This window comes from Petaurus breviceps, unplaced genomic scaffold (genome assembly GCF_028583685.1).
Source record: "Petaurus breviceps papuanus isolate PSGF00001 unplaced genomic scaffold, PetGlider_PUasm1.0 545, whole genome shotgun sequence".
Lineage (NCBI taxonomy): Eukaryota > Metazoa > Chordata > Mammalia > Diprotodontia > Petauridae > Petaurus > Petaurus breviceps.
The window spans coordinates 467819-493174 of NW_027186366.1; the positions used below are offsets into that span (position 1 = coordinate 467819).

The 25356-nt window shown below is 46.6% G+C and overlaps 1 protein-coding gene across 1 annotated transcript in view; it reads right to left on the reverse strand.

Annotated features, from left to right (window-relative positions):
- The window catches only part of SLC44A5 (solute carrier family 44 member 5), a 183622-nt gene that overhangs the window by 151927 nt on the left and 6339 nt on the right, over positions 1-25356 (reverse strand). The window contains exon 3 of the mRNA XM_069102247.1: positions 21220-21268. Within this exon, the coding sequence (XP_068958348.1) occupies positions 21220-21268 (49 nt within the window). The remainder of the gene's footprint in view (positions 1-21219; positions 21269-25356) is intronic.

Consider the following 25356-nt stretch of genomic DNA (forward strand, 5'->3'; position numbering starts at 1 on the left):
CAGTGTTCTCAATCATAGGGAAGGGTCTGCCCTGCTTTGGTGGAGAGAGACCCTTCCCACACCACTGAAGTCCTAGGCAAGCTAGGCGGGTACCTTTTATGCTCTCAATTATTCCCATTCTATATCTGCTTAATCCATTTCCTATGTGGGGGTGCCCCAGAGTGAGAAAAATACACTTAATTTTGAAGAAAGTCAATTTCCACCTGCACTGAAGCTGGGAAATTAATTTAGGAGACCCAAGGCCTGGAAGCAAATATGCTGATCAAGGAAATTCTCAGGGTACATTACTTAAGATCTCATTACACAAGTCAGTCCCTGCCTCCCATGCATCTGGGCACACACACGCCTGGGAAAGGGACCGCCATCCCTTCATTAAGCAGGGGAATCTGTGGGGAGGTCTCTCTTTTCATTATGAGAAATAACTGTATATTGACAAGTGAGATCCACCTTATTGCCTGCTGAGCGGTCAGCACCCTGCCCTGCTTTGGAGAAGCCTCTCTTTCTGGAACTGTGAACTCGTATCAAGAGAGACAACCCCTCACTCCCCCCACGAAAAAAAAACATGTGTCTGTACCAGTTACTACTCAACACAGAAAGGTGAAATATGACCATCAACTACCGCCTCTCGGCTTTATTAAGGCAGCAGTCAGTACCATGGATAGCACTCTGGGCTTAGATTCAGAAAGACCTGAGTTGAAATCTCACCTCAGATACTTACTAGTTGTACTTGTGTGGCCCTGGGGAGATCACCTAACTTTTCTGGGTCTCAGTTTCCTCATATGCAGAATGAGGGGACCTCCAGAATCCCTTCCAGCATTGCAAAACTCCTTTTCTTCCTAGGCCTCCTCCCTCACCCTTCTCCTTCAAGAAATTCTTTGGCTGAGATGCCAGGGATGAAACCTGGGCTCCATGAAGTTTTGAAAAATATAGCTGCTTTTCTTTGCAATCCTGTGCATCTTATTTCACATGTTTAGAAAGCTTCACCAGACTGCCCCAGGGGGCTGTAGGTGAAGGGCCTCTGGCTGGCAGACACCTGCCTCTGGGGTGAAATAATAACTCACAGAAAATCTTTGCCCACTAGAAAAAGCAGAGATGTCAAAGTCTTTCTCTTCTTGTTTTCAGAAGAAATAAAATGACAAAAGAGCTTTCTATCTGTATTAGGAGAGTCAGACATAAGAGAGACAGAGCTGGACTTGGAGACAGGAGGCCCTGAGTTTAAATCCCGCCTCAGTCCTGTGAGCTGTGGGGCCCTAGCAAGTCACTTAACCCCTCTCAGTCTTCATTTCTTTATCTGTGAAATGGGGATAATAATAGCGTCTACCCCCCAGGGTTTATGTGAGGATCAAACAAGCCAATGAATGTAAGCTGTCATTAGTTATGATTGTTAGATAGACAGTGTTTAACTAAGCGCACTCATCTGTGTGAGCATATGTGTGTATGTACATAACATACAAATACCCGGCTATGTCTACAGCTCTATCCCTAAGCAGGCAGACCCTGCAAGGGCCCCCCACTCAATACCTAAGGCCTCCCTCAGAGTTTTTCTTCCTCTCCCTGATGCCTCATATACCCTTGGATTGAAACAGCTCTTTTCATGTACAGAAAGGCCCTTCTTTCTGACTAAGATGCAATTGCTACAGCAGACATTTTGCAGGGAACTAATCTCTATATTTCTTTCATGTGGAATTATTTTGTGTAGAATTAGCAACAGCTTCCACTGGATGACTTGAATATTTGCTGAAATGCTTCATTGATCCCTTTTTCTCTCATTGCCCTTGAATCCCAAAGTCAGAGTGGGATCTGAGCTGGAGTTTGGCCACCTTTGGATATGGAAGCTTTCATCCAAGATGGGACATTCTCTGTGCATAAGGGGGAACCCTGGGAAATCCAGGTGCCACTGTCATTCAGATGAGCTGATCCCACACAGAACATAGAGTCCTTGGGAAGAGCACCTATCACAACAGGGTGGCAGACACATAGGATGTGCTTAATAAAGTCATAATGATTGACACGAAATCCAAGTCATATCACCACTAATGACCTAAGGTGAAGCATCATGTCTGATACAAACTCAGGCTAAAGAACACTCCCTGTACCTACAACACGGAGGTGATGAATCACCTGCTCCAACAGCATCAGGAACTTCCTGTTACCTTCGGGGGCCAATACAATGGCTCTGCTTGATCTTTCTCCCCTTTTTTCCAGTCCCTGGACATCAAGGTCCCCTACATTCATTCCATGTTCTTACCATTCTCAGAACATGGGATTTAATCTCCCACCCCCCCGCCTTTGCCCAGATTGGACACAGTGCTTGCAATGCCTTCCTTTAACTTTTGCTTCTTCAAATCTCTAGCTTCCTTCAGGATTCAGTTCAAATGCCCCCTCTCAAGGCCTATACTGACCCTCTACCAACACACACACACACATGCTTACACATACACATATACACACAAATATATGCATGCATACACACACACTCCAGTTGTTAGTGACTCCTCCTGAAATTTCATTTTCATTCTAAAAAGCACCTACTATGTGCCGGGTAGAGTACTAGAAGCCAAGGACCCAAAGATAGAAATGAAACAGACCTTGACCTCAAGGGGCTTACATTGAGAGATTAGAGGTCATGCCATAGGGAGCCATAGATATTTCTTGAGTAGGGAAATGACATAGTCAGACATGGTTTAGGCATATCAATTTGGCAGATGATATACAGGATGGACTGGAGAAGGGAGAGACTGTACTGATCTGTGTATTGTTTCCCTCCACCACCCCATCCCAATGGAGAATTTCAGTTTTGTTGTTGTGTCCCAGTGTCTACCATAATACCTTGCACATGTTGCTGTTCATTTGTTTCAGTTTCAGTTGTGTCTGACTCTTTATGACCCATTTGGGGTTTTCTTGGCAAAGAAACTGGAGTGGTTTGTCATTTCCTTCTCCAGCTCATTTTACAGATGAGGAAACTGAGGCAAACAGGGTTAAGTGACTTGCCTAGGGTCACACAACTAGTAAGTATCTGAGATCAGATTTGAACTCAGGGAGAAGAGCCTCCTTGACTTCAGGACAGGCACTCTGTACACAGTGGTGCTGCCTAGCTGCCTTAATGCCTAGCATATAGTAAAGGATTAATCAATATTTGTTGAAGGAATGAACAAATGATGAGTGATTGTGTTGAATGATCTTTGGACAAGTGACTCCACTTCTCAGAATCTGTCTCCCCACCTGTAAGATGGAGGCAACACTGGACTAACTAAGAGCCTTCCTAGCCCTGAAATTCTATAATTCGATGACTACAGAACTCAAAGTGAAATCCCAGGAAAGCACAAGAACATGGCTTGGAGAGGAGAGGAACACATGGCACCCACTATGGGGCCATGCACTCACTGTGTTTGAAGCTGCTCACCCACTGCTCTGCAGAGTAAGCAGCTGAGCCAGATATGCCATCCTGGGTGGCCCTCAGCTTGACTCAGATCTATACCCCAGAGACTATTGATGCACCAAAGACAACGGGCTCATGAATGGCAAAGCCATCCCCAAGGTGGCTGGAAATTCTGGAAAGCCAAGAGCCGGGGTTCTCAATCTTCCAATAAATGGGAATCCCTTCTTCAACTGTCCAGCAAAAGGAAAGAGGGCCTCAGAAATATAAAAGGGAAGAAGACAGAGGCAGGGCTGACCAGGAAGCAAAATGTTACAGGGAAAATCAAAGAACTTCATGAAAGGCAAAAACCTCCAACAAAAGACATGGGAATTCTTCAGACATGACCTCAAAAGGGAAAGATATTTCAAAAGGATGATTTTATAATTAATTTGCCCCAGGGCAATATCAAAATTATGTGATAGGCCATTAGAGACAGACTACAGCATATGGAACAACCAAATGAAAGAGAAGCCAAGTTGTGAGCTCAGAAATCCTGAGCACAACCAGCAGAAGAGAGGGGGATAAAGACAGCTCGTCTGGAATGAATGCAGGTGGGAAGAAAGATGGAAACCCAAGCTGGTGCTTCAGAAATAGCCCCACAGTGAGGCCCCTCCCTAATAAAGCAGATTTGATTCCCGAGTGACCAAAAGCTAGAGGTCATAGAATGCTGAAAGTCATTTAATTACATCATCTTCTTAATTGCTTCGTGTCAGATTTGTGTATGACCTAAACAAGGACTTGGATTAGATGACCTTGCACTTGAGGGTTTCTTTCGGTCCAATTATCAGACAAGCTTTTTATCCAGGCTGGATGAGTTAACTCACAAATCCCCTAAGAGCCTTCTGGTAAAAGGCTGGGGCAGCACAAATAAGCAGGTGATATACAGCCTCGCCACTTAACATCATGACCTGTTCGAAGTGAAGACGGCCATTTTTCACAACCGACTTTCAGCCTAGTGGAGGAGATACGATCTTCATCAGTCAAGGGGGTATGGGGAGGCGGGGAGAGGAATTGCAGAAATGTACTGCTCAAATGAATCATACTCACATTAATTTGGGAATTAAGTGTTCTTTCCAATAATTTAGGTTGAATCCCATCCACGTCTGCTTGTCCTGTGTGATTCAGGCCCCTTTGATAGAATCATAGATTTAGAGGCTTCTACCTTAGACATCATTGAGTTCAACCATTTCATTTAGTATGTGGGGAAACTAAGGCAGTAAAAAGAGGCAAAGTGACTTATTCAGGGTTACACAGCTAGTAAGTGTTTGAGGCAGGATTCAAACTCAAGTCTTCCTGACTCCATGTCTGGCACTCTATTCACTGAGCCACACTACCTTGTAAGTTTTCTTCCCATGAATCCACCAGATAGGGTCTGCCCAATGTGCTGGAGGCCTTCTTCACTTTCTTTTTACTCCGCAGATATGCCAGGAGACCACAAGGCAGCCCTTCAGGTATCCCTAATTCCTGCTACATGATGAGCCCACCTTCTTTCTCAATGTTTCTTTTAAAAAAAATTTCAATTGGCATTTATTTTCTTCTGCCTCCCAGTCCTCTCTGCTTGAAAAAAAAATGAAAAAGAAAATTCTTGCAAAAATATGCATGATTAAGCAAAACAGATTCTCATATTGGCAGCATCTGAAATTAGGTCGCATTCTGAATGGGCAGAAGTCTTCATCATCGGTTCTCTGAGTCACGTTTGTTTGATCACACTCTCCACTCGATCTCAGCTCTTATGGCTTCCAGAGCAGTTTTTACAATGTTATTTGTTCTCCTGGCTCTGCTTCCTTCCCTCTGCATCAGCTCATACAAGTCTTCTCAGCTTTCTCTGAAACTGTCCCTTTCAACATTTCTATAGCAGAGTAGGATTCAATTACATCCATCTGCCATAACTGATTTTCTGTTCTTTGTCACTGCAGAAAAGTGTGTGTGTGTGTGTGTGTGTGTGTGAGTGAGTCCTTTTTCTTTTTCTTTGATCTCTTTAGGTCATAGGCCTACGAGTAGTATCAGTCAGTCGAAAGGTGTTTCCCAGATGATATCTTTGCTCACAGTCTGCTTCAGTAGTTATGTTACAGGCTGCACACACATCTGTCAGCCTCTCCATTTGCCCTGTGTAACATACAGCTTTCATTCCTCATAGACTATCATGATACACAAGGAATATATTCGGTACTTTAAGGAATCTATACAATAGTTTCGATGATGTGGGAACTCTCTCCACTAAAGCAAATAGCAGCTCCTCTGTGGCTGAGAACAGTCCTCAAGAGAGCCCTCCTGATGAAGCATGAGCCCCCATTACTGTACGTGTATATTTACTATACATGTTTGTACGGGGATTTTCTTCGTCTTTCTTCTCAATGTGGTGAGAGGGGAAAGAAGGAGAGAAGGTGGATTCTTGCTGCACGAAATACACACACACACACACACACACATATCCATCGATCTTGGTCTATATCCATATCAGTCTATCCATTGAAAGAGTTTCTGGGGCTTCCCTCCTAGGCCACTCCTCCAACAGACCCCACACAGCCAGTCACCAGACTCAGGGGCAAGGCCTTTCTTGCCTGCTCAGATCTGCCACGGCTCACAGTCTGCTCCCTCTCCTTCTACGACTGAAGCGTCACCTGTACCACAGAGGAGCATCTGGAAGGGCCTTAGTGGAGAAGGAACCTTACTGCATGTGAACACTCACACTCACCAAGGAGGGCAGGTCTGGAGCTTTCACATGGCGCTGGGCTGCAGCTGTCCTAGGACTGTCCCTGCCACCCACAGGGGCTGCTCATCACCAGGATGGCCACGGAGCCCATTCATTGTTTCTCTTCAAATTTTCTAAGTGCTCTATAAATGTTGTTGCTGTTATTATTATGAATGACATTCCTATTCATAGATCTCGGACAGAAATTGGCTCAACTTAAGATTACTGACCAAGAGCCCAAACCATTTCCCCTCTCTGGGCCTCAGTTTCCTTACCTGCAAAATGAGGAGATGGGGCCAATCAACAAACAATCGTTCGGCGGCACAGTGCTAAATGCTGGGGTCACAAAGGCAAAAATCAGTCCCTCTTCCAGGGACTTTTCATTCTCAATATCTCCCACTTCCAAATCTTAGGACTTTATGAATCACTTTCACATATGAGTTGAAAGTCCAAATCTCCAATTTGTTCCAGTTAAAAGCTTTGTTTCTTCTTCATTTCAATGAAACAAAATAAGAGATCTTTGAAATACTGACACAAAAAAACATGACTAATTATCTCTTGAACGGGGGCACGTTGGAGAGAGCTCAGGAATTAAGAGTCCGAGAGCTATGTTTTATTTTCTGGCTCTACCTTGGGCCAATTCTGACCTCGGCCAAGTTCCTCAGTCATTTCAAGTCTCATTTCCTGTTTGTTTGGGTTTTTTTGTTTTTGTTTTTGGTTTTTTTTTTTTTTTTTGCTTTTTTGGACGGCAATTGGGGTTAAGTAACTTGCCCACGGTTACACGGCTAGTTTTTCTTTTGTGAGTGTTAAGTGTCTGAGGGTGGAACCAAACTCAGGCCCTCCTGACTCTAGGGCCAGCGCTTTACTCACTGCACCACCTAGCCGGCCCATTTGTATTTTTGAAAAAAGGGAAAACCTGCCTACATCATTCTGGGACATCATCCTAGCTAGCTTTGGTCCCCATGAAAGGAACACATTCAATTCTGTCTGGGAAGGGCCATCAGAAGGTACTGGCTGGCTTCTAGAGTTAATCCTTTCAGTGGGATTCTATTAAATCCAATCCAACAAGCATTTATTAATTGCCATATATATATAGGCATTATGCTAGGTGCTAAGGATTCAGAGACAAAAAAAAAAGAAAACAGTTCCTGCCTTCAAGGGGCTTCTACTCTACCAGGAGAAGCCAACATGGAAAAAAGTAAGCTAACATGTGCCCATTTGAAGGGGAATGAGAGCCCTAATTATTGAGGGGATCAGAAAAGGCTTGATTTGGAAGGTGGGGAACCTACTGCAGATAGTGGCATGGTGGAGAGAGCACTAAATTTGAAGTCAGCAAGATGTAAATTCAAACCCAGCCTCAGACATTTTTTGGAGGGGCTCACAGGCATCCACCAACATGCTCCTCAGTGGCAGTCTAGCTATTGGCAATGGGTCAGCACCCACCATGACACTTACTACCTGGGAGACTTCAGCAAGGCTCTCCAACTGGCTAGCTTTTTCCACCTATAAAATGAGGGGGTAGATTACATGGCTTCTGAAGCCCCTTCTAGTTCTAGACCTATGATCCTTTTCTTTTCCTTAATTTAATTTCTCTTAAAAATGTAGTCAGCCTTGCTCCCCACTCCCTCTCTTGAACCAAAGAAACAATACCAAATTTTTAAACAATTTTCTTTGGAAGAGAAGCTTTAGATAATGAGTAGCTACTCCGCGCATGGCATTCTGCTGCCACCTCCCCTATATTTCTGTGGCTTAGTTCTTGACATGCTAATATGCTGGTTGAACTACAAAAACTTTGATTTTTCTCAAATATTCATTATGTGAATTTTGGATACAAAAATGCTCTCAAATTCACCCAGAACCCTAGTATTAAAAATACCCAGCTGCCAACTGCCAGCTCTGTTTCACTGTTTTCTTTCATTTGAAGCTAAGAAGAGTAAAGTGTCCTGAAATTCCCTGATGTTTTCCTTGCCTTTGCTTTCCGACTGTGCGGAATGAACGGCTCACCGGAGCAAGAAAAGAGCCCATCCTGCAGCACAGAAGGAGACACCCTCAAAGACAATACTTATTTATTTAGTCAGTAGGAAATTCTCTTGTCTGGGAAAAGAAATCTCACTCATCTTGAGGACTTTAAATAGCAAACAGCTGTTTTGTTTTTTCCTAGCCCATCAAACCCTTTGAATGTCCTGATTAGTTGTTATCCAAGAACTGTATTTGAAAGACATAATGAAGCAGTTTGGAGATGAGACTGTAAATGATCTTCCAAGAGAGAGGAGAAAACATCCTCATGCTTTGGGCTGAAGCACATTAACCAGCTCCCTCAACAGATAAATGCAAAGTATTCCTTTCAACCCTTTGTGCTTCTCTTGAAAGATTTTAGGAGGAAGGATGAGTGGGAAAATGAGGGGCTTGGATAAATGGCCCCTAAGACACCCCCTTCTAATTCTAAGGCCATGATCCTAGATCCAAGAAGACAAAGGGAGCAAGGACAAGTGAAAATGCCACCTGCCATTTTTTCGAGCCCACAGCAGCCATGGCAATGATGTGGATGCAGATCCCACTGGGAATTTTTTCAGAACTATGGATGCAAAACATCCCCGTGAACTTTATGTAACGACACACACAAGCCTGTAGATTCAAGCAATGGATCCAAGTCAATCCAAGGTAAGAAAGGAAGGGGAGAGAAGGGGCTGTCTTTTGTAGAGTGAAAGTGAACCAATGACTTGTTTTGTGGGTTTGTAAAGCATTAGAAGTGTGTCTCCTTCAGAGGCCACCACAAGAAGAATGTTACATGAAAGGTGCTCTAACCAAAGCAGGATTAGTGGCTTACAGAACTATAGCCCCTGCCTTGCAGTTACAAGCACTTGAAACACTTTCATCTCATTTGATCCTCATGCTATATCTTCATGGCAGCACTGAAATAATCTTGACTCCACTTTATACATGAGAAGACTTAATGAAGCAGGATAAGTGAAGCAAGTGTAGGCCTATGAATGATGAAGCCATCCTTGCACACCAGCCTTTGGGTTCTAAGACAAATGTTCTTCCCACCATACCCTGCTGCCTCACTTCAAAAAAGAAGTGTGTGTGTGGGGGGGGTGGGGAATGATGAACAGAAGGAGAAAAGTCAATCAGAATATCCCCAAAAGCCCTGGTGCCATTGGCAGAGACATTGTGTTCAAATCCAGCCCCTGAGCCTAACTGCCTGTGTGCTTTGGCCAAGTCCCTTAACCCTTCTGGAATGTGACTCTTCATTCATAAAATGAGGGCTTTGGAAAGATCCCTCTGGAGTTTATTCCAGCTGTAAAACTGTGATCCTATGACTCTCACCCATAGGGTAGTGCTGTACCAATCTTGCTACCCCCATCTTAGGATCACAGATTTAGAAATGGAATCGTCCAAAACCCTGATTTTATAGGAGGGGAAACTGCAGCCTGCAGTCAACAAAGACAAAAATGAAAACAGATCCTGACCTCTAGGGGTTCACACTCTATGGTTACTCCATTGTTTAAACCCTCTTGGGAAAAAAATACAAGGACAGACTCCTCAGCCACCTTCCCTTCCAGACTCTCCAAATGTCTGCTACCATAAGCAGCACCACAGAAGCATCATATGAAGGGAAATGGTGGTGGCGGGCAGAGGGCTCGGGGTAAAGCCATATTCTCCAACCTCAAATCATTTGAGCAAATCCCATTCTCATAACCACTGCCATTGATCTGGAGCCTTGGATCTTGATCTGGGAGCTTTCTAGACCCTGTCTCCCCTGAGTCCCACAACAATCCTGGAGGAAGGCACCATTATTATCCCCGTTTTAGGACCATCTTCTCCCCTCACCTAATACTGGCTCATCTCCGGCTGTTTTGACATGTGAGTCTGTAGACTAATAAACCTTGGCTCTCAGCCTTCTGGTACCTCAACCGGCTCTTGCCTCTGCTCCTTTCCACCTCCTGAATTTGGACTCCACCCACCTCAGATAAATAAAAGGGTCTGAGTGGGAGAAATGTTAAGTATCTTTCTTCCTCTTTTTCCATTAGGAAAAAAAAATCACAGAGCCCTTTCCTTGAGCAAATGAGGGTGGGCCCAGTGTAGACCCCAAGAGGTCAGCTGGTAACACTACTACCTATTGCCATACAGTGTCAATCATCTTTATCCTTACTAGAGGTATCAGCATATCCTCAAGGCCAACACAAGTCATGATTTGAACACAGATCAGCATGCCACCGTGGGATCCAGAATCATCCAGAATATCTTCTAATCACTCAGCTGCCCTTTGAGGAAGGCCATACGGTACAGGAAAAAAACACTAGACTTGGAGACAGGGGACCTACATGCAAATCCTGATTCTTCCACTTAGATCCATATGTATGTAGCACGCCATTCACAGCCTCTGGCTGTCACTTTCTTCCTCTGACCAGTGACATGTTAAGACAAAATGATCTCTTAACCCTCTTCCCATTTGAGGTCCTATGATCCTATCCATAAAAACGGAGACACATTGATCCACCAAAGGCTTTATGAGCTGGTCTAGCCTCAGGTTTATGAGGACCTTAGCACTCCTCCTTTAGATTTTAGTTCTTAATCCTTTGTGTGTCACAGACCCCTTTGGTAGCCTTGGAGGAGCCTAGGCACCCCTTCTCAGAATAATGCTTTTAAATGCATGACAAAATACAGGGGATTACAGAGGACACCAGTTATATTGAAAGTTATTACCACATAGACACGTCTATACACAGAAACCCAGAAGCCACTAATATGGAAATAGTTATCAAAAACTGTTTTAAGGCTCACCAACCCCAGGCTCAGAAGCTTCACGGTAGAGGAAGGTGAATGAAAAATCAATCGCTCACTCCCGCTGGAGCTACAGAGTTGCCTTTCGTGTTGGGTTGGCGGTCCGGGGTTACCGCTATCTTGCTTTTCTTTCTTAGCATTTTTACAATTTAACATGGCCTCCCACATGTCAATCAAGTGTCCCATGAATTTTTTAGCAGACTCATTCCTCTTCCCAAACCCTTCATTAAGAATCCTCTAAAGGGAATGAGGGAGCTGAGAAAGATGAGCTTTACTGATGGAAAACAAGGTTAGTGAAGTAAACATAGTCCCTCCTGAGGACTGAGGCCCACTTTGGTATTCTTGGACAATGGTCTAAATAGGCCACAATGATACAAAACATGCATTAAAAATCCAAATCAATTTAATTTAATTCTAGAAACATTAAGTACTTGCTATGTACAAAGGTCTAGATACAGGAAATACAAAGACAAAAATGAACTAACACTTGCCCTCAAGAAGCTCCCATTCCTACTAACAAGTCTACACACAGGAAGTAAATTGACAAGGTCAATATCTGCATGAATTCTAGTAATCAGTGCTTGGATCTTGGAAGGTAAAGGACTTGACTGTGAAATTTTTAAGTGGTATTTTCTGAAATGGTGGAAGTGACAAAAATCACCAACTCCCAATTACTCTAAGAATTCTGTGTTGGAGAGGCAATATTTCCTCTCTTCCTTTGGGTTGAATGGGACAAAAATAAAATATTGATTTGTCCTTTCCCAAAGATGACTTGTGTGGCTGTCATTTTGTTTTCTTCATTGTTGAAAGAATAAAAGATGTTTCCAAATCATAGCATCTCACAGTTGGAAGGGACCTCCTGGGTCATCCAGTCCAATCAATCCTTGCCTGAATAGCAAGCCTTCCTACAATATATCCCAACAGTGTCATCCAGTTTCCAATTATAGTCTCCCTTTTAGAAGAAATTCATGACCTTTGGAGAAACTTTTTAGAAATCTGAAATTGTTCAATACAATTCAATTCCACAAACAGTTTTTGAGCACGTGCTCTATCTGAGGCACCGGGCTAGGAGCTGAAAACAAAACAAACAAATCAAAACCACAAGAGAAAAAGTTTCTGCTCCCAAGAAGCCCCAACGCTACTGAACATTTTGATGTAGGTTTTTTTTTCACCTATCAAGCCAAAAGCTGTATTGCAGTGGCCAGGTCAGTGTTCCTAAATCCTTCCCTTTGGGACTGATCAAATCTTTCTTCCACAACGCAGCATTTAGCTCATGTCTGCAACACCTCCCCAGGTTTCTCATCGACTGGGATAAACTGCTTCAGTTCCTCCAAAGAATTGGCTCGTGCTCTGCCCTCATCAGAGATCCTCGCCCAAAGGCTGGCTGGCCGGGGATGTGCTGACATGGCTTAGACAAGATGGAAGCTGAGGTTTACCCTAATCCTGAAATTCTGTGAAAATTTTGTGATGACATGGCCTCTGTGCTGATCTACCCTGGAAAAGTAATGTGTGCCTCCTTTCTAACATTCGGAGGGAAAGATTGTTTCCCTTCCTTGTAACATTTGTGCCCATACACAACAATTGGGCAGTTTACTGAAGCCTGGAATGATAAATCAATGAGTTTGTAATAAACACCTTCTGGGCACCAGGCGGAGGCAGGATGATGTAGGGGTAGAGAGCTGGTATCTGGGTCAGGACAATGTGGGCTCGGGTATCATCTTTGCCACATACGGATCATGTCACCCTCGGCACCTCTCAGCTGCCCAGATGACACTCTAAGGTCTAAGCCAATGCCGACTGGTATTGGCAGAGTCTCCTCCTTTGAAGTTCTACTCCAACGAAATCTCAGGGAATGTAAAAATCCACTTGCCCATCACTGCACCCTAGAGGTACTGGGCATACAAATACAAAAGCTTTTGGTTTTTCCTTTCAACCCTAAGCAATAAATGGAATTTTAACCCAACTTTTCCTATTGGAGTCGAAATGCCACTGAGGCATCCAAACGGCTCCCATCTGGGTGCTTTCAGATTTAAAGTGGAGAAGCCCCCAAAAGCCCTGTTTGAGGGTTTCTTCCAGGCCTTCAGGCCTTCAAAAGGAGCCTTTCCCTGAGTGTCTGACCATCCCCAGTGGAGGGGAGGAGGTGCTTTCTTAGGATTCTCCCACGATCTCCCCTAACCCTGCATTTCTCTGCTCTGACTCTTTTTGTGCTTCAAGAAGTGTCTAAAGCTCCGTGAGAGTCTACACCCACATGGGCACACCCACAGTAGTGTGGCTGCCCCTGACTAGGTCCTCTCCGATCTCCTTACAGCCCCCGTTGTGCTCACTCTATTCTTTCTCTTCACAAGGCTATTGGAAATTAGCCAGATCCTTCACGAATCCTTTCAAGGTACCAAGAGTTCAGAATTTGAGCCTCTGACATAAAATGAAATATTAAAATACATTTTATAGAGTTTCTCCCATTCATTAGCAAGACCAAAGTGGATTCTTTATCAACTGAGTGTTTTGATCAGTGACACATATCTAAGAGAAAGAACAGCCATTAGGCAAAGGGAAGATCCTGGCAAAGCCCCCCAGACTCAGAGCCCGATGGACCTCCGAGGCAGCTATTCTAAGGCCCTCAGGCCCAAAATGGGGAACTTGCCCAAGGTGATGCAGACATTTGGTGGCAGAGCTGGGCTTGAACCCCAGCCGCTGTTTCCAAAGCAAGAGTTCAGACTCCCACTGGATTCAATGTCATTGCCAAAGCACAGCTCACCATGGGCTAACTCCAAGGATTGGTGAGTCCAGGACTGGGAGGGAGGGAGCTGAGGGCAGCAGAGGAGGGGAAGAGGAGCCGACCTCAAATTCCACAGCTCCAGAAAGGGACACATAAGTCCTGCCCCACTTTTTCCAGGAGTTAAGCAGCTCTGTTATGGGGAACATGGCATCATAGCAGCCTTGACATTCAGGGTTGTGACACTCAGAGTTGTCCTGAATGCATGACCAGTGCTTTCACAGACTTTCCCAGGGCTCCCCATTCATCTCCATTTGTAGGATCTCCCCAATGTCCTTCAAGTGTGCAATCAACATCATTCATCTCATGCTAGACCCAGTGCCCTAAGTTCCAACCAGGCAAAACTGATTGGGATCAGCTCTAATACACACACACACACACACACACACACACACACACACACACACATACATAGTCACAAACACACACTCTTCCCTCTCTAAGCCACCACACAAGCCACTTAATGAGACTTCAGAGTGATGGACTTGGAATCAAACAGATGAAGGTTCAAAGATCTCTTCTGACACTTCCTGGCTACATGATTTGGACAAGTCTTTTAATGTCTAAAACCTCAGTTTTTTCATCTGTACAAAGGGTAGTAGGTGGAGAGCCAGCCTTGGGGTCCAAAAGGCCCAGGTTCAAATTCTGAATCTGATGGAGACTGGCCACCCAAACTTGGGCTGTAGGTCACTTTACTAGCTGGGGCCCAAGAGGCTCTAAGATTATAAATTCCAGGCCAGTTGGTGATCTATAGTGGTAGATGGCAGTGCCCCACACTCCCACTCCACAGGCAGATGAAATCATGAGTCTCTGCTTCAAAAAGCCAGCTGTGCATCCATCAAAAGATTGGGGTAAGGATCAAAGGACATGGGGTGCATACATACTGTGTCCTGCCTGTCAGCTGTGGTCACCAGCCTTTCTCCTGCTCATTCATTCCCTCCCATCCAGCAGCACCCACCTCCCCAGTGGCCACCTGGCCTGTCTCAGGAACAGGAGGCCACATAGTGCTAAAGGAGCAGGAGTTCCTAAACTCCTTCGTTCCTGGACCCCTGTGGCCACTCCTCTGCTCAAGCCTGTGGCTCCTTTCACAGAATCATGTTTTTAAGTCATCAAATAAAATGCAAAGGAACCAATTATATTGAGATGCAGTTGTCATAATCTAATCAAAAAGTTCACAGCCCCTAAGCTAAGAACTCCTCATTCTTATGCTCTTATCAGTCCTCATTTTTCCTGCTTCTCTTGTTAGATTATAAACATGGTGAAAAGAAGGACTGGTTCTCCACCTTCCTGGGTCATGTCCCACAATGCCTAACGTAACATTCTGTACTGATTTCTAACCAACATGGGGCAAATGGGACCCATCCCCAGGGGACTGCTCTGCTGGGGGGCATGCTTGCTCTGGCCAGCTGGGGCTCACTTCTTCCCACTGTGACCTCTATCCTGGCATCTCTTCTCTGGGTATTCCTATGACTGCAGCAGAACCACCCCCACCCCCATGGGCCTGCTCTCCTCTCAGAGCCATACCAGAACGGAATAGGAGAGGAACGTGAGGCATTGTCCAGTGCATAGCACTCAAGAGAGACTGAAGTTTCACCAGTAGTGTGTGAGTCATTCAGGCTGCTGCCAACACCTGGCCAGGTGCTCCTTTATAAAACTGGGAGCCCTCAAGCTCCCACCTTAGACCTCTGCCTCAATTAGCAAAAGTCACAGATGCAGAGCTTGGGCCGGTGTGGCTGCGCCAATACAAAGTGGGCATCTGTGGTTTTCGGAGCTGTTTGTGTTGGCATTGTGCTCTGAAGCATTCGGTCTATTCTTCAAGTCGATTAACATTTATGGAGTGCCCAGTGAGTGGGGCCAGATAAGACTACAGATCCGCAGCTCTCGGGGCAAAAGGGCCAGCCAGGTCTGTTTGCCCGATTCTGACTCGGGGGACTCTTGCAATCCCCACGTTACCACCATCAGCTTCACCTGTGTTCTGTACCTGGAAAGGAAATTCCAACTTGGGAATTCAAAAGAATTAGGGAAAATTGGCAGCAAGGGGTGGGGGAAAGCGGAAGTTAAGTGTTAGATTTGCTGAATTTGAGGAATATCCGAAGCATCCAGTTTGGAATGTCTAACACCCAACTGGTGCTATGGGAATTAAGTTCAGGAGAGTGACTGGCGGGGTCTGCCTATGTGTAGATGTACATGTGTACATCTGTACATGCATGCATACCTGCACATACATGTAAATGTGTTCTTTGTGTATGTCATCTACATAGAGATGTAAGTTAGACTTATGGGAGATAACAAAGTTACCCAGAGAGTGTAGGAAGAGAAGAGTACCCAGGTTAGAGCCCTACGTAACACCCATAGTTAGGGTGTTTGATATAATGATGATAACAAAGGAAACAGAAGAGTCGTCAGACACGTGGGAGGAGGAGCTAGAAGAAAACCCAGAGAAGAGAGAATATTCAGGAACAGGGGTGGATGATGGCGTCAATGGAACACATCAGTCAAGAAGGTTAAACACTGAGAAAATACCATTAGACTTGGCAATTGAACGCTGGTAACTTGGGAAGCAACAGTTTCAATTGAGTGATGAAGTCAGAAGCTAAATCTCAAAGAATTGAGCAGAGTGTGAACATTGAGGATGTGTAGGCAGCAAGTGTAGACAGCTTTTTAAGAAGTTTGACTGAAAGGGGGGGGCAAGAAATTAGATCATAGCATGTCAGGGGAGTGTGGTAGGATGGTGGAGAGGTGGGCACATATGAAGCCAGTAGAGAAGGATCAAGGAACTGGGCAAAAGCTGAGATTGAAGGTACCACCTGCTGGAGAAGGTGGGAGCGAGGGGATCAAGAGTCCAAGGAAGTGGTCTTGGCAAGAGGAAGGGCCAAGTCAGAGACAAAATCCCTTCCTCTCTGTGAACCTTCCCCCCTCCCCACTCCTCACCCCTCTCCCCTGTTGTGAGATGCTCAGTGAGAAGATTCATATAAAAAGCTTTGGAAACCTTAGCTTGCGCTGGTGCTTCCAAGGAGCCAGCCCCTCCCCTGAGGCTCCCTCCCACGTTTAAACCTATGAACTCAGACCTGCAGGATTTCAGCCCCAAAGGAAGCCCCAGTCCTCTACCATATCTGAGATGGCCGGTGGCCCTCCTGCTTGCCCCACTCTCTCCCCTCGGTCCCTGATACCAAGGCAGTGGCACGGGCTTTGACATCTTCAGGCTTCAAACCTTGTTTCTTAGACTGATGAGCATTGTTCCTAACGGAAATTATTTGAAGTTCTTCCTTTTCTTTTTCCTGATGTGGGCACATAAAAGGTGAAAATATATTCAGGAACTAGTATGAAAAATGTGTTTGTACAAGGGACTGGTTGTGAATATTAATGAGATGATTGTTTCCCACTCTTCTGTTGAGAGCAGTTAAACAGATAAATAATTGATCATCTGAAACCATTTGTTCCGTTCTAAAAGTGGAAAGTGAATGTCAGATTGAAATCACACACACCCCCTTTCAATTTGCTATGGCATTCTGAAGAATGAGCCGTTCAGAACAGATAGTTATCTGGATTTCCTCTCCTTCCCTACAGCCTCTGGAAGGCTCTTCAAAGTTTAGACAAGTAGTACCAGAGATGTCCAAATAGTAACTGGCATTTTCATGTCCTTTAATGACAATCAGGGTTTCCTGTGAGCCTCCTGAAGACTTCAGGGGGAAGGAACCTTAGAAATCATCCAACCTCCTCATGTACATCAGAAAACTGAGGCCCAGAGAGGTCAACAGTCTTACCCAAGGACAGACAAGGAGTAAGTGACAAAGCCCAGATTCAGATCCAGGGCAGCCAACTTCAAAGCCAACCCTCTTGGTGCTATACGGCACAAAAGCAGGGAGGAGTCAGGGCACTGGCGTTCCTTCTTACATCTGAGGACAGACTTGGGCCTGTGCTCACCCACAGCAAGTGTCACGGGCACCATGTGAATTCAGGTGTTCCTGAGGCCAAGGTCAGCTCTCTAACCATTACACCACACTGTTTCTCCCTAGAGATCTCTTTGGAGACCACCTCTATCTTTAGGATTCAGATAAATCCAATACCACTTCCTTTTAAAGTGCTCTGATCTGTCTGGTTTTCTTGTTTTAAATTCAGAATTGTGTATTCTTCTGTTTGCCTCAGAATTCCTTTGATTTGCCACCCTTCTATCTCCCCATGAGCCTTCATAGGCCAACCAAGACACAGCCAAGCAGCTCTTTCCAAACGGAGTCCACCAGGGAAGTGCATCAAGAGCAGAGACTGAAGGGGGGACCAGCCCGAGATCTTTGATGCAGGATCAGTACAACCACCACCATTGTTCTCACTTGCCAGAAGGTGAACTCACTTTCCATTAAGAAATGAAAGTTCAGGGGCAGCTGGGTGGAGAGTGAATAAAGTACCCGCCCTGGAGTCAGGAAGACCTGAGTTCAAATCCAGCCTCAGACACTTGACTTAACACTTACTAGCTGTGGGACCTTGGGCAAGTCACTAATCCCAATTGCGTGCCCTCCCCCTCCAAAAAAAAAGGAAGGAAGGAAGGAAGGAAGGAAGGAAGGAAGGAAGGAAGGAAGGAAGTTCCAAATCATTGAATCTTGGGAATCAGGAGAGCTTAGAGGCTGTGGCCAAGTCCAACCATCTGCCCCCCACCCCTGCCTCACTTCTCTTCACTCCATACCTGCCATAGTTGGGGGGCTCTGATCTCCCTGACTTTAGTGTCTTCTTTCCAAGCATCTTCCACCAAGCTGACAAGATACATTGCTAAAGGACAGGTGTAGCTACCTTACTTTCCTGCCCCAGTGGGCTCCCTATTGCCTCCATATTCCAAATTCCTCTATTGGGCATCTGAGCCCTTCACCATCTGGTTCCACCCTTGATCTTTTGAGGTTTCTTATATATTCATCTGTTCCTTTATGAAATATCAAGTCTCTGTTGTTCCAGCCAAAGTGGCCTGACAGACAGATAGATAGATAGATGATAGATAGATAGATAGATAGATAGATAGATAGATAGATAGATAGATAGATAGATGATTGATAGACAGATAGATATACATAGATTTCAATAATTGCTTCCCTTTGCAATCATATTACGCTACACACATTAAAACATTAGTCTGCAGAAGGTGGTCCCCATACTGCCTAAGTGTCCATCCATGACAGAAGATTAAGAACCCTGGGCTGGGTGGTAATTTGGCAGCATTTTTGCTGGTGAAACGTGCCCCAGAGCCAGTCTCCGCCTGACCTGGTTTGCCACAGTCTGCCTCGTTAAAATGGCCTTGCTTGACTTTCCTTAGACCTTGAGCAAGCCCGTACTGGGCTGAACCGGCTCCCGTGGCCCCTCACCCAGAGGCCAGGGGAGCTGAGAAGGTGGCTCCCCTCCCCCTCGGCCCTCACTTTCCATCCCCCTTGGACAAGCCAGCCCTGGGGCAATCTCAGGTAGCTCGAAGACCTGAAGGAGGTCCCAGCAGCAAAGTGTTCACCTTCCATCCAAATCAAGAGAAAAGTCACCAAGCCATTCTCATTCCACAGGCACAGGAGTTCTTGTTAAAGTACGCCCTGCCGCGGAGGGGAGACTAAGTCCGACACTTTCCACTCGGGCTCATTTCCAGGAGGAGCGGCCCAGGGCTGGTGCCTTGAAGACCTCCCCAGCGGGTCCTTGTGCTCTCCGCACTGCTTAGTCCCAGCACCTCCGAAGTGGCCTTCCCCGCTGCAGGCCTTGAGCTTCGAGGGGAGCCATCAGTGCTCCTTAAACTACGCCATGTTGAGGCCCTGGTGTGTTCCACGTTCCTGCACGATGGCTCTTTGTCCTTTGGCAGCCGTGTCCTTTGGCTAAAGCCACCAAGAAAGTGCCTCGGCAAAAATAAAGGACCTGCCCCGTAAAGGTGCGGCAGGAGCTGTGGCAGGCTGGGGCTGCCCGGCCCCACCATTCAACGCTGGCTGTCTCCAGGCTCCGGCTACAGCTCCCCACACACACGTCTCTCCCCACACACACGTTTCTCCCCACACACACGTCTCTGCCCACACACACGTCTCTCCCCACACACACCTCTCTCTCCCCACAATCCCCCCACCCCCATCCAGGGCTAACAAAGCCCACAGCCACCTCCTCTCGGAGAGCCAGAAACGCCCCCCATTTCCTCTGCCTCCTCCCCTTGCTGACCTCACCGTGGCGGCCCACTCTCATCACTGCCGTGGGCTGTGGCTCATCTCCAGGGGCCCCACGAGGCTGCAGAGACAGGTTCCACGGAGTGGAAATGGAATAAGTGATGAATGATTCAGGGAGTAAAAAGGTGAGCCAGCCTCCAGGATTAGGCAGGAAATAGTCCAGGAAAGGTCCACTGGCCGTGGACACAGCCGCACACAGCGTGCCTCACGAGCTGCTGAAGGAGCTGACGGCTGTTCAGAAGAGCAGCAGCGAGAATCAGCAGCAGCATTTTCACGTTCACTTCAGTTTAAAGTTTGCCAAGCATTCAGCATCGCGGTGGGGAAAAAAACAAACCTGCCCCTGGAGCCAGAGGACCCGAGTTCAAATCCTACCCCTGTGCCCGAGGGCCAGCTACAGAGCTGGGCCTCTGTTTCCTCATCTGTAAAACCTGGGCTTGGGAACCTTCCAGCTAGAAGGCCAAGAGCTCAGGAAGTGGTACCTGCCCACTTCTGCCCTTTCTTCCACTCCCCCACTGTGGTCTTGACCTGTTACTTCAAAGGCGCTGGGGCTTGCCTACCTTGCCAAGCTTCTCTACCTTCCCCATGCCATATCGATAGAGTAGTCTCCGAAAGCCCAGCTGGGCACACAAAGGCTCTTCATAGATCCCTCAGTGATTGACTGATTTTTACAAAGCCACCCTGCCCAAGGGTCTGGGGCAGGATTCGAATTCAGGCCTTCCTGACCACAAAACCAACCTTTTGTCCACTGAGGCTGGACACGCCCAATTCTTTTGTTAAGTGAGGGATCGGCCCCATCAAATGGCCTCCAAAGGCTCTCCAGCTCTGGCGGCCTTGGACCCCATGAAGCCATTTGTCCACTGGCTAGCACTCAGCTTTATTGGAGCGGCAGATGTTAGAGACCCATTTAAAGAGGGAATGCAGGGGAAAGTGCCATCTCGGTAGTCAGAGGACTTGTGTGACTGCCATATACTTCTCAGGCATACACAACTTGGCCTCCATGTTTCTCTGCCTCCAAGAAGGCCTCTGAGGCTCCTTCCATCTTGAATTTGTGATCCAAATGACACCCCTCCCCTATGCTTTCCAACACTCTTGGAATGGTGCCATGAAATGTGACCTAAAGCACACACACACACACACACACACACACACCCCAAGCCATGCCACCTGGGGCTCCATTAAACAAGAGTCATTAGCCTGGGGCTGGTGAGCTGAGCTCTATGAGGTTTCCTTTGTGACCCTGTGCATTTCATGTCCTGTATTTTATGCAGTGCTTTCATGAGAAGGCAGCCCCAGGCTTCCCTGGGCCACCAAAGGGGTCCATAACCAGAAACAGGTGAAGAAGCCGTGCTGTAAAGAAAACACCCGAGTGGATGGAAATGCTCACCTTTTATAAATAGGTCCTCGGAAGTCTGGGTCATAGGTCCTTGGTTCTCCTGCATTAAAAAAGAAGAAGAAGTCTCAGTAAAACTGGAACTAAACAGGCAGGAAATTGGGGAGGGGGAGGCGGGAAGCAGAGTGCTGAATGTTGTGGCACAGCAGACATCCCCAACAGCAGGGACACCCACACACATGTATTCATGTGCTCACACATGTAGACGCATGTGTATGTACACTACAGGCCCAGACCTCCTTAGGAGCCTCCTTGACCCCATTGGTCCTCCACAGTAGTGGATGGGAGGAGCAGAAGTGACATCCAGGCTGGACATAAGGCCAGACTCTACCATAGCCTGGACCTTCGTTCTGGCCTCCTGCCTCGGCCAGTCCTAGGATCAACTACTGGAGGTCAACCCAAGCAAAGCTCTCATCTTACAAATGAGGAAACTGAGGCTAAGGGGATCCCAGGTAGTAGCAGTGGCATTGTAACCCTGACTCTCTGACCTGCAGCCTGCCCTCTCCCAGGTTTCACCACCATCAATCATTGTGGAGCCAGTCGACAAACAGCTGCAAAGTCCCTACTGGGTGCCTGGCGTTTGCTAAGTGTGTTGGATACAAACACGAAAGCAGACAGGCCCTGCCTTCAGGGAGCTTACACTCTAACAGGAGAGACAACGTACCCAACCACAGACCGACAAGAGGAAGCCAGGAGAGGCTGGAGGCAGCCAGTGGGGGGAAGGACTGGGAAAGGCTTCCTGTAGAATGTGGGATTTGATTTGGGCCTTGAAGGATGCCAGGAAAGTGGGAGGTGGAGATGAGGAGGGAGGGTGCTCCAGCCATGGTGGAGAGTCAGAGGAAAGGCCTTTTCTCCCAACACCACTGTTTGGTAGTCTGACGCCAAGTCTTGCTGTAAGGACCTCCAGTAGGAAGAAACTCCATCTACGTATACAGGTAGCCACCTTCCCCAGAGCTCCAAGGGGTTCAGTGACTGGCCCTGGATCACACAACTTGTGAGGCTCAAGGAGGTCATATCATCATGAGATCATAGGTTTAGAAGTAGGCCATCTCTTAGAGCTAGAGTCTGACACTCTTGTTTTAAAGATGAGGAGAGTGAGGAGCACCAGTGACTTGGTCAAGGTCATACGGGCAGCAGACGGCAGAGCTGAGATTCCCTGCTGGGCCTCGACATCTCCCTAAGTGGACTTTCCCTTCATAGAAACAAAGCTGGAAGGACCTTGGAGAGCGTTCCCCCAAACAAATGAGAGAGGAGGATGTGTTGAGGAGCCAGAGGTGTCCAAGTAGGAGAGTAGCCCAGGGAGCGCTCAGATCCTCCCACACACCCCCAGGGCACCCTCGGGAGCTAGTCGGTGCAAAAAAGGCAGAACTCGAATCCAGACCCTCAAAGCTAGGCTTTGAGAGACTGAGCCTCTCCATCAGTGCCTGAAATTAACAGCTTGGTCCATGCTGGCTGCAGCTCTGTCCAGAGCCCAGATCCAACCTGGGGAGTAGCTTTGGGGCTCTGCCTGGTTGGCACAGAGAACAGAGAAGGGCAAACTACAGTAAGTTGGTGCCAGCCTTAGCTCCCGGCCAGTCCCTGCCCCAGGAAGCAGCTGCCTGAAGGACAAATGGAATAGGGGCAAGGCTTAGGCTAAAGGTCAGGTGTGTTTGAAGGGGACCCTTATTCAGGTGTTGGTTAAACAAGTCAGCTGCTTGGATTCTGTTCGGTTTTGAAACTGAAGGGCTGTTTTCTTCCTCTATTAATACACCCACAAAACTTCGCAAAATCCAGAAATCACAATACCCCCAACTCCTTCCTTCCACCTCAATTCAGGGGTTGTAGGGCACAATTTCTGTCCCAAGAAACAAGGTACATGCTTCATTTTTAGTACAAAATATCAATCGCAGATTTCCTAAGTGATGGGTTTGAAGACCCAGCCTGATTCTCTCTTCACAATTTCCTGTCACCTCTCCAGCCCGCAGGAGAAAGCTCCCAGAGAGCTGGCCCCAAGCATCTGTCTGAAGTTCCTCTGTCTAGTACTTAGCATAGATATGGCTCCAGGGGCAGTTTTGCATTCACAGTTCTTAACTAACTCAAAAGACTCCTTCCCCCTCATTGCCAAGGTTCCCCAAATTAAGGGCATCAGAGCAGCCCACACCAACAGAGGCTTAGCCAATTACCCAGCTGTTTACTTGGGCCCTGCCAAGAGAAGGTTGGAAGCAATTACACATCAGGGACTTCCCCTTTCAGTTCTGCCTTGTCCTGGCCCTCCCTGCATCCCCCCAAGGTAGTTGCAAAGGCTCCCTGCCCCAACCTCAAGGACATGTGAGCAGTGCACATTCAGTGGCACCCTGGGACCGACCCTTCTGTGATTCCCAAACCAGTGGAAACTAGAATGCTGAATATGGAGTGCTTTTCAACAAGTGACATTTCCTTACTATCTCTTTCTGTCTTTTCTGGAAACTCCCTTGAGATCAGAAGTAGGTGAGTGGAGGAATACAGCCAGTCCAAGCTCTTATCACAGGGTCAGGGTATCTGTAACAGTAATGGAATAATGGAGAGCACCTATGCTGGTATTCTGAACCTTGGGAAGTTGCCTTTGCTTGGCATTAGAGTCCAAGGCCCATAGATTTGAAGCCAGAAAGGCCCTTAAAAGCCATTTAATCTGATCCCTTTCTTTGACAGAAAAGGAAACTGAGACCCACAGAAGTTTTAAGTGATTTAAGGTCGTGCAGGTGGCAGGTATCTGAGTGAGACTTGAACTCAGATTTTCTTGGCTGCCATCCCACACTCCCTCCATTGTAAGGGATCTCAGTGACACTGAGTCCCAGTCATCCCTGAACCACAAGTCATTCCAAGACACACACAGTAAGTGCTTGTTCAGCCTTGGCTTGGCGGCTCCAGTAGAGGGGGACCCACCACCGGTGAGGCAGCCCAGGGGGGCCGTTTAGGGGCAGTCTTTCATTATGTCGAGCCTAAATTGGTCTCTGTGTGACTTCCACTCATCCCGTGCCATTCTGCCCTCTGGAGTCAAGCAGAAAAAGACTACAGGAATGCCTTTCAAATATTTGATGGCAGCTAGCTGGCAAAGTCTTTCCTTGTCCTGGTTGAATATCCCTATATTCCCATCAACTGGACCTCATATGGCATAACCCCGAAGGCCTCCCCTGCAGAGATGCACTCCTCTGGACTCCAGCTCACAATGGCTTTCCCATGCTCCAGGGAGAGTCTAACCAGGGTATGAGAACGGTGAGACACTAGGTCTCTTAAAGTTCTGTGAATCTCATGAACTGATACAAAGTGAAGTGAGCAGAACCAGGAGAATATTGTACATTGTGCAATGACCAACTTGGATAGATTTAGCTCTGCTCAGCAATACAATGATCCAGGACACCTCCAAAAGACCTGTGATGGAAAATGCTACCCACATCCAGGGAAAGGACTATGGAGTCTGAATGCAGATCGAAGCAGATTATTTTTCACTTTCTTTTTTATTTTGTTCGAGTCTTCTTGCACAAAATGTCTACTGTGAAACTGTTTTACATGACTTCATATTATAACCTATATCAGATTTCTTACTGCCTCGGGGAGGGATGGAAGGATAGACTGGAACTCAAAACTGAAAAAAAAAGAATGCAAACAATTGTTTTACATGTAATTGGGGGGAAATAAAATAGGCTTTTCAAAAGCTCTGTGGTTCTCAAGATACTTTAGAATTATTGAAAAAGAGTGTCATGTTCCAAACAAGATCCCACCGAACTCAAGGTCATTTCATCAATAGACAAAGCCCAGATCCCCACAGAATTACAGCCCAATGTTGTATGAGCAATGGACCCCCTGCCTTGTAAATCTCAGCTGGAATGAAATCAGCACCAGGTGCTTTGGCACACAAAAGGAGACTAATGACATTCAAAACCTCTTCTTCAGTTGGAATTTCAGCTAAGAGAGATTGATTTCAGCCTGAGGGAAACTGGCTATGGCTTCAGCACTGATCGATGATGATCTGTTGAGGACACTCTGGAAGTCTCCCACCCATCTCTCCAGGATCATATCCTCACCACTAATCAATGTGACTCCATCAGCTCTGAGCTGCTGAGACGCACCCTCTCATCATGAAGTCTGGCCAGTCTACCAGCACCATGCCAGGAA